The 17,610-nt window shown below is 38.2% G+C and overlaps 1 protein-coding gene across 1 annotated transcript in view; it reads left to right on the top strand.

The window, feature by feature from the left end:
- Window positions 1-17,610, top strand: part of galnt14 (UDP-N-acetyl-alpha-D-galactosamine:polypeptide N-acetylgalactosaminyltransferase 14 (GalNAc-T14)) — a 252,154-nt gene that overhangs the window by 160,714 nt on the left and 73,830 nt on the right. The window contains exons 4-5 of the mRNA XM_047387717.1: window positions 11,472-11,539; window positions 13,299-13,364. Of these exons, the coding sequence (XP_047243673.1) occupies window positions 11,472-11,539; window positions 13,299-13,364 (134 nt within the window). The remainder of the gene's footprint in view (window positions 1-11,471; window positions 11,540-13,298; window positions 13,365-17,610) is intronic.

The raw sequence follows: 17,610 nt of genomic DNA, 5'->3' as shown, positions 1-17,610 counted from the left end.
ACACACACACAGACACACACACACCCACCCACACACACACAGACACACACACACCCACACACACACACACAGACACACACACACCCACACACACAGACACACACACACACAGACACACACACCCACACACACATGCATGGATTACTATCTTTCTGAGGACTTTGCATTGACTTTCATTGATTTTCATTCATTTCTATGGCTTAAGCCTGACCTGACCCCTAACCCTTTGTCCATCTTCATAGGAGGCAACTACATGGCGGCCATGTTGTGTGGGGAACTTAAACAGCATGTACTGCTGTTCCAACATCCAGACAACAGTGATTGACCCTAAAGGTCAATTTCTTTCATCAACCCTCCATGCTTATTAATGATTATTTAAAGCTTATAATAACATACACAATGGTTTTACAATAGCAAGCAGGTTCTATATAACCAATAGAAATAACCCAGACCTGAAAGGACAACCATGCTTGATTTTCAAAATAAGACAAAACATGCTCTACAAAATAAAAGCCTTTAATCAATAGATGATTGCAGGAGTGGGCTTCACACTACTGTTGGAGCTCCCCCAGTGATGGGAATGGGACTATGCTGGTCCTTTGAAACAGGCTTACTGAAACTTTCAAAATAAAAGCCTCAACCTTCCATACTTACTAATGATTTTTTAAGCTTATAATGCATTCATAATGATTTATAAATAGCAAGCAGGATCTATATAACTAATGGAACTAACCTAGACCTGAAGTGACAACCATGCTCGACTTTCAAAATAAGACAAAACAGGCTCTACAAAATAAAAGCCTTTAAACAATAGATGATTGCAGGAGTGGGCTTCACACTACTCTTGGAGCTCACCCAGTGATGGGAATGGGACTATGCTGGTCCTTTGAAACAGGCTTACTGAAACTTTCAAAATAAAAGCCTCAACCTTCCATACTTACTAATGATTTTTTAAGCTTATAATAGCATTCATAATGATTTATAAATAGCAAGCAGGATCTATATAACTAATGGAACTAACCTAGACCTGAAGTGACAACCATGCTCGACTTTCAAAATAAGACAAAACAGGCTCTACAAAATAAAAGCCTTTAAACAATAGATGATTGCAGGAGTGGGCTTCACACTACTCTTGGAGCTCACCCAGTATTGGAAATAGGACCATGTTGGCCTTTTAAAATAAGGCTTACTGAAACTTTCAAAATAAAAGCCTCAACCCCCCATAGTTACTATGGATTTTGTGAGCTCACAAGAGCATAGAAAATGATTTTTAAATAGCAAGCGGGTTCTATTTAACCAATGCAACTAACCCAGACCTGAAAGTACAGCCATGCTGGACTTTCAAAATAAGACAAAACATGCTCTACAAAATAAAAGCCTTTGCATTTTAAACAATAGATTTCATTTCAGGACTGAGCTTCACACTAATGTTGGAGCTCACCCAGTGTTGCCCATTTAAAATAAGGCTTACTGAAAATTTCAAAATAAAAGCCTCAGTCTTCCAGAGTTACTAGTAATTTTTTAAGGTGATTACTGCATACATAATGATTTTTAAATAGCTAAACCCAACGGCCAGAGAAACTTTGTGGTCCCAGAAGCACGCACCAAGAGGCAGGCCCCGTCTAAATTTCTTCCGAAATTTTCTAGTATATTGATATTTCACAGCTGAAGCTATAGGATACACAATGAATTGGATATCCCATTTGAATATATTTGCCAATTATTTGTTAGTTGGCTCTGACCAGACACTAAAAAACTGATTTTTTTTTTTCCATTATTTACATTTAAAAATATTAAAAAAAAGAGCTACATCTGTGTTATTTTAGGTGACTTAAAAATGTTCAAATAAGATCCTAATTTTAACAAGATTTCAGGCATTAACATTCCCACTAATCATTTTGGAGTTTCGTGCACTTTCAGGCTTGGTGGTATTCAACCTCTGTTGATTAGTTGGATTTCAGAGACAATGATGGGCACTCTGAAATCTTTTCATCTTGTGATCAAAGAGCTGCTTTCAGAGGGGGAGCCAGTTCTTGTCGATATTTAATCAAGGGTTGATCCAAAAATTGATCTCATCTTCTCTGTTTCTGCTAAGCAAAGATAAGCAGCCCACAAGATAAAGACAGACAGAGGATGAGAGCAGCAGGAGCTATGGATCTTATGGATACTTGTTTGGTTTTAATAGCTTTCGTTTGTTTTGCTTTATGTCCTAAGATTATTTACAGAGCAGAAACACGAGCACGAGGCAAAAGTGAAACTTTAAAACCACTTTCAGTTGTTAAACACAGAAAATTCTTACTAATTTAAAACAATGTAGCATCACATGAAATTACAGATGAAGCAGAAATAATAAACAAACCAGTTCTGAATGTTAACTGGCTGCAGAAAAGTCTAGTTAAACATTCAAACTGATGTTTGTTCTGATATATAGAGTGCGCTTTTTATTTGCTATTCTTTATATGAATTCATAAGCAGCTAAATGGGATTATTTTTCTGTCTTTGTCATGGGAACTCAAAGGAGAACCTCTGATTATCTACAGTCTGTGCTATACAACACAAACACTCGTAAATGTAAATACATCACACCATTGCTTCCAAAAATAGCTACATTCTTTCCCCTGAACATGTGACAAAACCTCAATTACAGCTTTCTGATTGCCTTGCCTCTCTGCTGCCCAGGACCCATGGGCTTTACACCTGAGAAGTGATACTTTCAGCTGAAAAGAGCTACATTGCATTTACACCAGTAGTCTTATCAATGTATCAATGCCTCACTATGAACCCCTTTGTTTTCTTTTCTTTATTTAATACAATTTATTAGAATCACATTTCTAACACGCATGCATGAATGCATACAACCATGCACGATGAGGCATTTGTAGATTTTACTGTCTTGCCCAAGGAGACTTTGACGAGACAACATGTTGTACAAGCACACGTCAAATCAAGTTGATAGAATTGCTAAGTCCTCCAATATGTACTCGGAGTGGTGCTAAAATGTTGTGCACGCACACAATTCTACAAATCTCGCTGTCTTCAGTTTAATACTTGTTTTGTTTAGCATCAATTAAAGTAATTAAGTCTGACTTCTCCAGGTGGGCGACTGAATTTGGCATGCTCAAAGCTCTCGACATTGGTCGGTTGTTGTGGTTGGCACACATTTTCAGTGTGGCATGTCGGACTGGGACAACACCTGGAGACCAGCGGACCAGATTGGTGGTCACAATTTTTAAGAAAAGGAACCGGAGAATGAAGTTATTCTCACTTAGCAGAATCGCTGGTTGGTTTTTGGATTTTCACATTTTTGTGGTTAAATCAGTCTTTGAAACTTGCAGAAAATAATCGCCTTTTTGGTCCATCAGACAGTTCAGTCCAGCCAAGCAGCTGTCCTGCTCTGCTCAGCAGCCTGCATTCATCTGGGTGCAGAACTGCCACTTCCAGATCAGCACCAGATCAGCACTTTCTGATTCACTGCTCCTAAAAACGCACAGTAAAGAGTTCAGATCACTTCCTCCACTACTGATCACTCAGGATTTAGTAGAAAATAGGAAACGGGAAGATTTATAGTTTGCTTGTTACTGCAGGTTTGCCGTTCGATTAAGTTTCACTTTAAGGTCCGCATCTCATCTAATTACTTATGAGTCTTTATCCCTTTTTTTGGTAGTGCATTGGAAGTGCATTTTTGCAAAGTTATACCTGGAAACAATAGTGTTTATTTTAATCAGGTTGCATTTAGCATTTTGATTAGACAGAACCCACATTCAGGTAAAAACATAAATTTGTCTGGAGCATTTAGTCTGGAATCTGAGGCACTGCAGCACAGATCATCAATACCCTCAAATGTTTACTCTATTAGGTACCATTCAAGGCTTGTATGCAGCATAGATTAACACTGATGAGTCTGTGCATGCAGAATCCTCTAAATAGGCAGTCATGAGTAGTAAATCAGGGAAACCAGATATGGATCTTTGTAGATTACCAGTTACAGGTTTTTAGTTAGTGTGGACAAACTGGCCCTTTAAATTCAGGCAGATAAATTTAGTTTTCCTTTGTACATTAGCTATATGACTACAGTGCCTTGCAAAGGATACTGATAATTATTTTTCACATTTTGTCATGTTACAAACACAAACTTTAATGTAGTTTATTGGGATATTCTGTGATATAGTAACAAATTAGTACAACTATGTTAAGTAGAATAAAAACAGTAAAATGATGGTGTGCACTTGTATTCAGTGCCCTGTGTCAGTACCTTGATCTCAACCTTGTCATGTAGCTCTGGCTTGTTTAGGGTCATTGTTCTGCTGGAAGGTGAACCTCCTTCCCAGTCTGAACTCTTCTGCAGCTTCCAACAGGTTTTTCTCCAGGATCGTCCTGGATTTGGCTCCATCCATCTTCCCGCCAACTCTGACCATCTTCCCTGTACCTGTTAAAAAAAAAGTTTCCCCACTATCTGGTTGGGGTGCAGATGTTTGCTATGCCCCCCACATGTCCGGTGGTGTCCTAAAAATTAGATTTCTTATGGTCTTCTTTCAACAATTAGTTTCTTCTTGAGCCTTTCACAAAAATGTTGTATTTATACTGAGATTATATTATTCACAGGTGACCCATATTAACCAGTTAGGTGACTTGTGAAGGCAAATGTTGTCACGGGATTTTATTTAGGGGTACAAAAGTAATGGGGGCTGAACACATATGCAGCCATACTTTTCAGATTTCTTTGTAGAATGATGTGAAAATCATTCAGCATTTTTGTTCCACATCACAATTAAAGTTCTAATAAAATTATAATGAAATGCATTGATTATGATTGTAACATAACTAAAATTGAAAATGCTCAAGTTATATGAATACTTTTACACGGAGCAGTATTGGGTGAAAGAAGTTAATTCTGCTGCTCAGTGAGGAGAATGACAGAATCTGTTTCATGCCCCTGAAAAGTCAACTATTTACCTTAACGATCCTTCAGTATTCAGTCAAATATCTTTACAAAATGACCTAATTATGTATACGATTTCACACACAAGAAGGCCTTCTCTTGAGATATTCAGTTTAGTCCGAAATGCCTGTTTTGCTGCCTCGATAGAGAAATAAGTTGAAGCGGCCCCGGATGAATGGAGAGAGTGGTAGAGCCAGAGGTGGATGAAAAAGAGTGATGAATTACTCCAGCAAGGTGGAGGGTGGAAGAACGGGCTGTCAGAAGACCAATCAGGCAGAGAGAGGGAAGAAAGTGGGAGGAAACCAAGCTGAAAAATGCATGAGATCCTAGGAAAGGATAAATGGAACAAGATGGGCAAAAGTAGTAGTGATACATCTCACTTCTCACCTGCAATAATAATCTTTAGTAAAAAGCAATTCTGCAGCTGACTTAGGACTACGAATACTCCTTTCTCAAGAAATACAAAGTGGCTGTGTTGTTTGTCTTGTAACCAACTGTGCAGAAGAAATGTAGCTCTTTTCAGCTGAAAGCATCACTTCTCAGGTGTAAAGCCCATGGGTCCTGGGCAGCAGAGAGGCAAGACAATCAGAAAGCTGTAATTGAGGTTTTGTCACATGTTCATGGAAATGAATGTAGCTTTTTTTGGAAGCAAGCTTCTGGGCTTTCATTCGATGGTGGAAAAGGGCCTTGGAGTTCCTAAAAATTGTAGTAAAAATTCAGTACAACACAGACTGAAGACCTACTGTTAACAGTTTAAATATCAACTCCTAATTTCCCATACTTACTCATGTATTATCACTTTCCAGCATGTTTAGTTAAAATTATGAATAAAAAGGAATGGGTTTGCATGCTGCTTGACTGAACAAAACATTGTGACATTATGGCTTTGGTTTTTCTTCTTTTGAGCGCAGTGCAGTGTGATAGTTGCTTTTATCACCTTTATGCTGAATGCTTTCTCTCTACTCTGAGTACACAAATACCGAGCAGAAGTGCCTCCTGTGGGATTTGATCCTGTCACCCTGGCAGCAATACAGCAGCACCCATTTACTGTCAGTAGTGCTCTTACTGCCAGAAAGAGGGGTGAAATTCCCACTGGGCCCACACATGCAGCTCTAAAAACACTAGGTCTTAAGGCAGTTTGGATGAAAGCTCTCTCCAAATTGCAGCTGCAGGTAATCAAAAATATTTCTCACCATAAAAAAAGCTCCCTCTTTAAAATTGATATATAGAGAGTTGGGAATGAGCAGCACAGATATAGAAGTGCTATTCTCTGGTAGCTTACTGCAGTATTGTCAGGGGTGATAATGTTTCCTGTGAGCTGAAGATAGCTTCTCCCTTACCTATCCTGAAAAGAGGTTAAGCCTCGTAGCTTGTGGCCTGTGAACCAGAGAGTAGGAACTCTTCAGTGTGTGTGTGTGTGTGTGTGTGTGTGTGTGTGTGTGTGTGTGTGTGTGTGTGTGTGTGTTTGAAGCCATAGGATGCTGCAAAAGAGACAAGAAACCAAAAAAGAGGACTTTATTGAGCAATCATCCATATGAATCTATGGATGCTCCTTCATTGCCACTGTGAGCCTCTTGGAAACGTCCTTAACAGTTTCATCTCGTCATTAAATTTGGGGAAAGATCAATTTAACATATTTTTTCCAGTTAACAATGAAAATCAAAGATTCTCTTTATGATGGCCTGGTGTGTGTATTTATACAGTACAGACCAAAAGTTTGGGCACACCTTCTCATTCAAAGACTTTTCTTTATTTTCATGACTATGAATATTGTAGCTTCACACTGAAGGCATCAAGACTATGAATTAACACATGTGGAATTATATACTGAACAAGGTTCAGTTATGGTTTTCACTTCACAGGTGTGCCCTGTCAGGTTTAATAAGTGGGATTTCAAGCCTTATAAATGGGGTTGGGACCATCAGTTGTGTTGTGCAGGAGGTGGATACAGTACACAGCTGATAGTCCTACTGAATAGACTGTTAGAATTTGTATTATGGCAAGAAAAAAGCAGCTAAGTAAAGAAAAACGAGTGCCCATCATTACTTTAAGAAATGAAGGTCAGTCAGTCCGAACAATTGGGAAAACTTTGAAAGTGTCCCCAAGTGCAGTCACAAAAACCATCAAGCGCTACAAAGAAACTGGCTCACATGAGGACCGCCCCAGGAAAGGAAGACCAAGAGTCACCTCTGCTGCGGACGATAAGTTCATCCGAGTCTCCAGCCTCAGAAATCGCAGGTTAACAGCAGATTAGAGAACAGGTCAATGCCACACAGAGTTCTAGCAGCAGACACATCTCTAGAACAACTGTTAAGAGGAGACTGTGTGAATCAGGCCTTCATGGTAAAATAGCTGCTAGGAAACCACTGCTGAGGACAGGCAACAAGCAGAACAGACTTGTTTGGGCTAAAGAACACAAGGAATGGACATTAGACCAGTGGAAATCTGTGCTTTGGTCTGATGAGTCCAAGTTTGAGATCTTTGGTTCCAACCACCGTGTCTTTGTGCGGCGCAGAAGAGGTGAACGGATGGACTCTACATGCCTGGTTCCCACTGTGAAGCATGGAGGAGGAGGTGTGATGGTATGAGGGAGCTTTGCTGGTGACACTGTTGGGGATTTATTCAAAAATGAAGGCATACTGAACCAGCATGGCTACCACAGCATCTTGCAGCGGCATGCTATTCCATCCGGTTTGCGTTTAGTTGGACCATCATTTATTTTTCAACAGGACAATGACCCCAAACACACCCCCAGGCTGTGTAAGGGCTATTTGACCAAGAAGGAGAGTGATGGGGTGCTGCGCCAGATGACCCGGCCTCCACAGTCACCGGACCTGAACCCAATCGAGATGGTTTGGGGTGAGCTGGACCGCAGTGTGAAGGCAAAAGGGCCAACAAGTGCTAAGCATCTCTGGGAACTCCTTCAAGACTGTTGGAAAACCATTTCAGGTGACTACGTCTTGAAGCTCATCAACAGAATACCAAGAGTGTGTGGAGCAGTAATCAAAGCAAAAGGTGGCTACTTTGAAGAACCTAGAATATAAGACATATTTTCAGTTGTTTCACACTTTTTTGTTCAGTATATAATTCCACATGTGTTCATTCATAGTTTTGATTACTTCAGTGTGAAGCTACAATATTCATACTCATGAAAATAAAGAAAACTCTTTGAATGAGAAGGTGTGTCCAAACGTTTGGTCTGTACTGTATATTTAAAATACTGTGGATATTTTGTACTGGTATTTTAACAGGGGTGTGTACACTTTGAGAGCTGTTATACATACAGATAATTAGTGAAAGAAGATAAAATTCTGGCTACATAAAAGTAATTTAATGCCTAAGAGGCATCATTAGTGTAGACTGCCACGAGTAAATGAAACCAACATTATTTTTTTAGTCTAAACAGAAATGACCTCTAATTATCCTATTATTTATGGCCCTTCTGAGCTATCCAGAACAGTCTTTAAATTTTGAAAATTCTTTGGATATGTGGTTATTATATGCATGAATATTATCATTATTTGTGTAAAAAACAGAAAATGTATATTGTATCTTTATACAGAAAAGGGCCCAAATGGGAGTTTAACAAATTATGAGTTTTAAAATTCCCTTCCAGGTAAGTAAAGCAAGAAATAATATTAAGTCTGAAAGTTCTAAAACTAACAAATATTATACTTTATCTACCTTTATCGGTAGATCATCTATATTTTTATAATTCTTGTTTTTCTACTATGAATTACTCTGGAAGTAGGATGGAATCTGTTCCCATCACTGGTGTTGTTTATAATTGAAAGCATATTATATATTTTGAGGCTATGTGACACGTTTCTAAAAAGTTAACTTACTGTTTGGTTGGCCTATTAAATACATAAGTAAAGGAGCAAGTGACACCAAAGAAAGTTTATCCTTTTTTACTTCACTACTTCATTGCTCCATCTTTATATGTCTTTATTTCTCTCTTCATCTTGAGCCCATCCTTCCCTTTCTTCTCTGTTTTCCTAACCCCACACATTTTCTTGTCTTCCTTCTCGTCCTCCTCTCTGTCTTGTTCATCAATCCATTCATCCATCTTTCCCGATTGGCCCTCGGCTCTGCAGAGAGACAGATTTACAATCAGGCTTATTTGTCTCCCTTACCAGCCTGCCATCTCTCTCTCCCTCTCCCTCTCCTTTATTATCACTCGTTCTTTAATCTCAGCCTATCTCCCCTGTCCCTGTCCCTCCAACTATCCATCACTTTCCTCCTGGAGGGGTCGGGGGACTCCATCCTACTCTCGTCTCTTAATGTTCACCCCCTAATATTCCAACTTATGCAATTTGTTTTCCTTGTTCTTATCTTGTTATATTTGATTCATTTATTTGTCTCCTGTATTCAAATATTCGAAGTAATCCCTCATGGCAGATTTAAATCTTTAAAACGGTTTGTACATGTTTAATTGCTTCAGTAGTTTGGTATATACATAGTGCCTTACAAATGTGTTTACAACCCCTGAACATTTTTACAATTAAACAACAAACCTTAATGTATTTTTTTTTAGGCCAAAAACAAGTAGTGCATACTTTTGTAGTTGAAGAAAAATGATTAACGGTTTTCTACAAAGATCTGAAACTGTGCGTGCTTTAATTCCTCCACCTTTTACTGTAATCACAACTGCAAGGCAAAATTGCCAGATACCTCAATCTTAGCCTAAACTTCACTTTCCAATTTTTACCACAGAGTCTTAGTTAGATTTGTGTCTGGACTTTGACTAGGTCATTGTGAGACATGCATATGCTTTGATCTAAGCGATTCCCTTGTAGCTCTGGCTGTATGTTTTGGGTCATTGTCATGCTGGAAGCTGAACCTCTGCCTCAGTCTCAAGTCTTCTGCAGCCTCTCAGAGATTTCCCTCAAGGAAAGTCCTATTGTTAGCTCTATTCATTTTCTCATTAACTCTCATCAGCTACCCTGTCCCTGCAGAAGAAAAGTATTCCCTCACCATGATGCTGCCACCACCAAGTATCATAGTGAGTATGGTGTCTTGAGATGTGCTGAGAGCTTCTTCCTCATGTTTGCTGTGTCCCCTGCAGACAGGACTTCTTATGCCTTATGCTATGGTTACATAAAGGACAGATTTGTGAAGTGCACAATAGTTCTCATGTTAACAGATTCTCTTACCTGAGTGGTGGATCTCTGCATCTCTTGCCAAATTTCTCTTGGGCTCTTCTTCTCTGATTTATCATCTCGTTTTGCCGCCTTTAGTTCAGGTAGATGTCCATGTTCAGATGGTGGATTATACAGAGCTCTGTGAGATGATCAAAGCTTGGGATATGGTTTTGAAACGCAACCCTGCTTTAAACATCTCCACAACGTTCTCCCTGGTCTGCTGTGCTCCTACGTCTTCATGATGCTGTTTGTTCAGTAATGTTCTCTGATAAACCTCTGAGGCCAGAAAAAGAACAGCTGCATTGATTCTTGGTGGATTTCCTAATCAGCTGACGTCAAAGGGAAATTAGTTGCAGTGCATTTTATTTAGGGGTATTGGAGTAACGGGGGATACATGAATGTGCACATCACACTTTTCAGCTTTTTCTTTATGTAAATGATTTCTTTTTCTACTTCTCAATTATGTACTAATCTTTGTTGGTCTATCACATAAAAAATGTGACAAATTGTTAGAAAGCTCATTGAATGTGAATGTTTTTAAAGGCATTGAATAAATATTGTGAATGACTGTGTTTTCAAAGGTTTCCTGGAGATGTTCAGGACTGTATTGCTGCTCTCTGGTTCTTAACCTCCATCACATTCTTTTGTTTCCCTAGGAATCTGTTTTTGCATTTAATGAAACTTTATTCCTTCAGAGTATGGCACCCTGTTTTGCATCCTTTCTTCTTTTTCTCGTCCTGTTCTCGGGAGTTAATGCATAATCTGATGCTTTTATCATTTTCTTATCACCCCTTCCACTGGCTGCTTTACTTCTTTTTTTAATATTTCCTGTTTCTCTCCCATTCCAGTCATTATTCTAATCACTTCTTTATCCTCGTTTTTTTTTCTCCTCTTGCACTCTCCTTTTTTTTCCAACCCTTTCTATTTCCACCACCACCCCATCGTCCTCCTCTCTTTTCCTCCCTCTGCAGTCTTATCCAGAGGGGATAATGAACAAAGGTTATTGAACAGTAGAAATAATGAAATAAAATCGAGCAGAAACCCACCCAGAACAAAACACATTTTCTCATTTTCTTCCTGTAAAACTTATGAATTTTTTATGTTTCAATCTCCAGCTTTAATGAAATAGTTTTTTAGATGCGACACATCATACATTTTCATAACAGGAATTTGGTCTGACATTTTCAATATGTTGTTTCATATGGTGTGCTGTGCATATGTAATGGCTTTATGAACACCTGAGAATGTGTGTGTAGTCTGTATTTTTATATGTGTGTGCTGGTTGGCATTCACTTTGACACTTTTTTGTCATTTATAAATGTCCAGGCTCATGTTTGCGGTGTTTCTGTGCATTTTTACCTAATGATCTGTTTTGTCTTTCTCTCCAGTGTCTTGAATCGGACTCCAGTTCATCTAATTCATGAGATCATCCTGGTTGACGACTTCAGCAACAATGGTGAGTCACAGCTGCACACAAACACTGGAACCACAGAGGCACACGTCGCGGGTCTCTTCCAGGTCAGAGATAACGGAGATGAGACCTACATAGCAGATCATATGGAGAAATGTGTCCACAGCAGCTGGGTTTTTAGTTTGGGTATTCAGATGTGTTACAGGTCAAAGTGTGCATGTTCTCATCTTCAGAAAGACACAAAGTCTGTGTGAAAAGTACAAAAGAAACCAAGAGAACTATGCAGAGGAATTATATAGGAATAAGCTCTGAAATTTAAAGACATTTATAATATTTCTTATTAGCTTGATTTCCACTTGTTCTCTTTTTTTTTTTTTTACCTAAATTGAATTTAACCAACACTAGTTTATGGAAAGTCAGCTATGACTCTGGTTTTTATAAATGCAGTATTAAAAAATCGGTGTAAAAACCTGAAAACAACAAATATATAAATATAAAGTGCCTTGCAAATGTATAAAAACATACACTTATTGAAATGTTTCAGGATTTCTTTGAGTAATTGGAGAACTGTTTATTTTTTCTGCTAATCTGAGAAATTCATGAGATACTTACAATCCACATATCATTAAAAAAAAACTACCAATATTGGTATTAAAATGATAGTTTTATAGATAGTTGGGATCTCTGCAAGTTATTTAATTGTTTTTTGTCTTGTTCAGGCATTCATGTGTGCTCAGCACAATTACTGCTGTAATTATGAATGAAATACAACAATAGACAGCATGCTTCTTTATTAAATCTGTTTTAATCATCACCGAACATTAAAGTTAATGTCTTCCTGACGCTGCAACTAAATTAATCAGTTATGTTTTGAGATTCAATTACAGTACAATGGGATCAAACCATAAGCTAAAAGAGTCTACACCTGGATTTTACCAAAAGTTTGTTTGAGCAAAGTAGAATAATATATCCACAAATCAATAATTTTCACATCCTCAAAATATTTCTGTCTGAGTATATTGTACCTTTATCTCTCTCCTGCAGGGCGGAATTTAATTCATTAGTTTACAATTTAGAAACACACATCTAAAGTTAAGATAAAATATTTATATTAAAAAACAAAACTACAAACAAGAGAAGCGCTTTTGTAGTGCTTAGCAGCTTCTCCGTTTGATCAGCTGATGTCATTTCTCACGTTTCCAGGCTCCTCAGTCACCGTGCTGCCAGCCGCTTAGGACGGATGGAGGCATGAGAGAAGCAGCTGAAGTGAGAATCCAAGTGATGGAGGTTAAATAGTGCCACATTTAGACTGTGAAGTAATTATCGAGACAGATGAGGCCAGAGGATAGATGCAATCGGGGGCAGGGAGTGATGTGTCGCACACACAACCAAAGATAGAACACGTGCAAATGAACAGCAGCAGGATAAACAATGAGCAGGATTTAATATAAAGAGGTTAAAAACGTGTAAAAGTATCCCGAGTCTCTATAGTGTGGTCCTAGTTGAGAAACCTTAAATGTTTTCTGTGGTTTAGTTTTAACAACTGACGACATCCCAGTGAGCAGCTTCGGGATGTTAACAGACATATTATTATTATTATAAATCATAACTTGTTAGAAAACATACATTAAAAATTGGTGTTTGCTCTTTAATTGAGTTTGATTATTTCCCTTTAATCAGTTTTAAGTTTATATTCCAGTGGACCCATTCAAACCAACATAAATGATCAGACCTACGTCATACAGAACACTACAGCTTCCTGACATTTATTACTTCTTGTTTTCTATCTTATTTTTATTTTCAGAAAGTGACTGCCAGCTTCTCACCAAACTGCCTAAAGTCAAATGTCTTCGCAACAACAAGAGAGAAGGTATGGCTCTGTAAGTCTTTATTATCATCAGAAAATGTAAAGATATATAACGGTGTGTAAATGTGAGTTAGCCACTATGTTCAGACGTGGCTACAAAGGCATTGAGAACTGTTGGCCAAAACTACTTAAATAAATACAAGAAACCAAAATCTATGAAAATATATGGGTCATTTGAATTAGTTTTTCACAGTTTTCAGGCAAATACAGCAAATTCTGAAGCAAATTAATAGTTTTGTGGCCAATTTCCACTAACCGGCTTTGTAATGCTCTGACCTGTCAATATTGATTTTAGCTAATTGTGTTTTTTTCTTTAAGAACTATAAATAATAATAATTAGCATATAGTTTTGGAGGCTTTTTGCCGAGAGCCGTCATTAATTATTTATTTGAGGAGCAGAGGTGATGTCACACCGTGTGAGCCATAGAGGAGCTGTTGTAAAACAGGATTTTACTGACATTTCAAAAGAACATGATTGCAGAAATGTCATTTTAAACTGCCTTTTGTGTCTCACATTAGCATAGTTAACATTGCTAACTGTAAATAACAGTCTGTTTTAATATTATCTGGAGCAAAGAGATGTTCTTAACCTTGAAGGTTTCCAGAATGATTTCAGCATTTTCCAAATTCAGATTCTTCAAAGACAGACAGAAGTTAAAAGCTGAAAAATGTAAAACAGACCAACATTGCTGTAATATTGGGTGCAGCAGTGGTGCAGAGGTACAACTCGCGATTCGTGTTCGGAGGCCTTAGTCCTCAACGCAGGCCGTCACTGGTTCTTGTCCCGGCCCGTTGACCTTTGCTGCATGTCTTCCCCTCTCTCTCCACCCCTTTCCTGTCAGCTCACTGTCAAAATAATAATAAAAAAAGGCCACTAGTGTGCAAAAAAAAAAAAAAAAACATTAAAACCATTGCTGCAATACATCCAGGCTTCCTGGTGCCCTGTCTGCAGAAGCCTGATTTCTGGCATAGAAAATAGTGTTTTGTTCTTCCTCTGACTTCATTTTTAAACATCTGACTGACACTGAAAATAGCCAACTTTGAATCTTCTTTCCACAGTTGCAACTTCAGCACTGAACACTGAAGAGGGTTGCTGTTAGGCCTATAGGTACTATAGGTTCACTAGCAGGAAAAGCATCGGAATTACGTAGTTTCTGAGCCCCCGCCCGGTCACTTGTCAGGACCAAGCGGAAAATTCTCATTCTGGTCCCTAGCTGAATTCTTCGTAAATCACATTCAACAACTCACATTGCCACTAAAAAATCTAATTTAAGGAGCAAAATGTAAGAAAAAATAGACTAGATTTGGATATTGTCCTAATTTCACAGTTTAATATTGTCATGTCTGTTGGCCATGCTTATCATTTTTCTGTGAAATCTATTTTCAGCTGCCTTCATGCATTAAATATAGATTACAAATGAAAGCGATACACAAATTAACTTGACAACCTGACAAAGTGATGGGGTCATGAGCACTCTGGCAACCTAAAACCCTTAAGGGCCAAAAAAAAGGTTTACAAATGTGTGTTTAATCCCTCCAACAGATTACCCAGGTTGTTTGTACATGGCTTTCAAGGTGGTGAAGCTGCTGGTACTAAAAGCCCAGGGATTGAGTGAAGCTTTGTATATAATTTATATATTTTTTTATTTTATTCAGACTCACTGTGTAGGTGGCATGCTTTCAGAGGTTTCTGGCATTCAAGTCGACTTTTGCCACTAAAAATGAAATTCCAGGCTGAGTACAAAACAACAGCATACAGATGTTGCAAATGCACCTTTTTTTTATATATGTGTATATTGTATATTGTAAATATGTATATTCTATAATGCAAAAATAAAACCAAAGAGCAAAGTGTACCGGAGTCAAATTCCTTGTTTGTATGTACGAACTTGGCAATAAAGCTGATTCTGATTCTGAATAAATGGAAAATTGCCAACATTTTAACATTGTGGGTGATGTTTCCCTGTAATAATGACCATAGACCAAAGCCTTTGACTGAAAACATTGTTTATCACCACTTTTATAAAAGTGTGTGTGGTTAATTTAAATTTGGCCACCTGGAAAGGTTCACTGCCTGTTTTTTTAAATGAATAAATACAAGTATTGGATAATCTCAAAGATACCAGTATGAATAATATCTAATAATGTACTTTTTGCTGTAATATTTATTATTTATTGATTTTTCACTGTACAAGTTACCAAAGGCTTGTAATTTTGCTTTACTTACAGCTCTGTACCCTAAATGTAGTGGCTGTGTGTTTGTACATTAGAAAGTTGGATATACAGTTTGAGCCCAGCTGTGGCTCTCAGACAGATGACTTCATGTTTGACTAGATTGCTCTGCAGGAGAAAGAAGTTCATGGTTGACTCTGTGGCTGCAGGCTGCAAAACAAGGCCTAATAAGCAACCCTCTACCCCCATGCTTTGCAGCTGATACAAGGTGTTTTTGCTGACATTTTAATTTTTTTCCAAACATGGGACTCTGTAAACATCTCTACTGTGGTCTCATCTGTCCACAGGAGATTGATGCATGATTCTTGTTGTTAATTCAGATTCAGCTTTGCGTGTCTTGCTGCCATTTTCTTTTTATGGAGAAAAGGTTTTCTTCTAGCAACAATTTTAAACCATCCAAATCTGATCAAATGACTGTGTTATGGATTTTCACATTTAACCTGCTAACTGAAGCATTTACAGTCTGACATCGAGCTCTTGGCTTTCTTTACACTTTGAGCATTGACTTTTTTTCCCCAAATGACCTTAAAATCCATCCAAACTTGATGGGCAGCAGAACCTTCTACCCTAAAGTCGCTGCTGATGTCTTTCCACCTTGACATTGTGTTAACACACCTCCAGCTGCTTCAGAGCCATAAACTGCTGAAACTACTGGTTTAAGTGGTGGTCACTATGATGATAATGAATTAATCAAGTTGATATGATTATCATCCCCTCTCTTCCACCCTATAGAAGCAGGGAGTGTGCATGACAATGTTCACAGACATCAAAATGTATTTGTTCGCACAACTGCAGGTTATCGACTGTTTCAGTAATTTGGCCTATTGCTGTAAATAAATGCTGCTAACCATCTCAGGAGCCACTATGCCGCAGATAAGAAATCAATAAAAAATACCATAAAATCTAAGCATTAACTGGAAGTAGAAGTCACATGGTAAAGATTATTTAGACAACGAGGAGACCTAAACCTGAAGTTACGAGCGCGTAAGCTTCATACCGAAATGTACTGAGACAGCAAAACAAAGCCTACTAGTGGGTCCTGGTACATCAAATAAATGATGTGAAAAAATTTAAACCAAATGTTTGAAGGAATTGGACTTCAATTTTCCCCTGGTAGATGTCCTCTGGAAAGAGACACACTGCTGCCTGATGTCACAAAGTAGTTTTATCCCAGGGAAAAGGACAAGAAGAAAACCCTTAAAAGGTACTTTAACATGCTTGTTGAAGCTTGATGAGAGCAGCGCCATTTGAACTCACATTACAGCTGGAAAATAATAGTTTTCACTCCACTAAAGTGTCCCTTCCCCATCTGAACCCACCTCTCCTTCCTTTTATTGTTTGGTTGACATCACTTATTTTCTATCTTTCTTTCCAGCTTGGCTAGTTTCTTCTCAAGCTGCTGTTCTACCTTCACCTCACCGCTTTGTCTCTGTGACAAAGTGAGCACTTGTGCTACATGTTTCCACCGAAAGATTTCATTACAACACCATCATGCTGATCGTGCCGTGACAGACACACACAGGAGCAGGTTTCATCAGTCTGGCTTGTTAATAGTTTATGGCTTTAGGCTTTTCAACTTGATTATCTTTTTAATGGTCATAAAACACACTGTCTGGTACTTTGTGTCGTCTCTTTCAAACACAGATGGTTTGTACTTAAGAGGACACGATAAATCATGTGGCTTCTTGCTTTTATACCTGGAAAAAAACAAGAGAAAATGATCAAATTAGTCTTAAAATGTATACAATTATTTTTAAAAGTGTTTAAATAAGGTGCTAGGGCTGAAAAAATAGGAGATTAAAGAGAGGACAAACTTTAAGAAAGCCGAAACCAGACCAGCGAAGAGCTGAAATCTGCCTCAGTCAGTTCAAAGGTTAAAGGAAAGGGCCGCTATAAAATGATATAATGAGGAGAGGAACAAACTGGAGTAAAATCAGTGACAGACTCTCTGGCATTTTGTTAATAGCAGTTTTGTTCATCATGAACCCATCTGATTTTATGTTGGACCTTCAAGATT

The sequence above is a fragment of the Girardinichthys multiradiatus genome, chromosome 15 (genome assembly GCF_021462225.1).
Source record: "Girardinichthys multiradiatus isolate DD_20200921_A chromosome 15, DD_fGirMul_XY1, whole genome shotgun sequence".
In the NCBI taxonomy this organism is placed as follows: domain Eukaryota; kingdom Metazoa; phylum Chordata; class Actinopteri; order Cyprinodontiformes; family Goodeidae; genus Girardinichthys; species Girardinichthys multiradiatus.
Note: the sequence above shows the minus strand (reverse complement) of the source record. Positions and strands in the feature narration are given on the sequence as shown.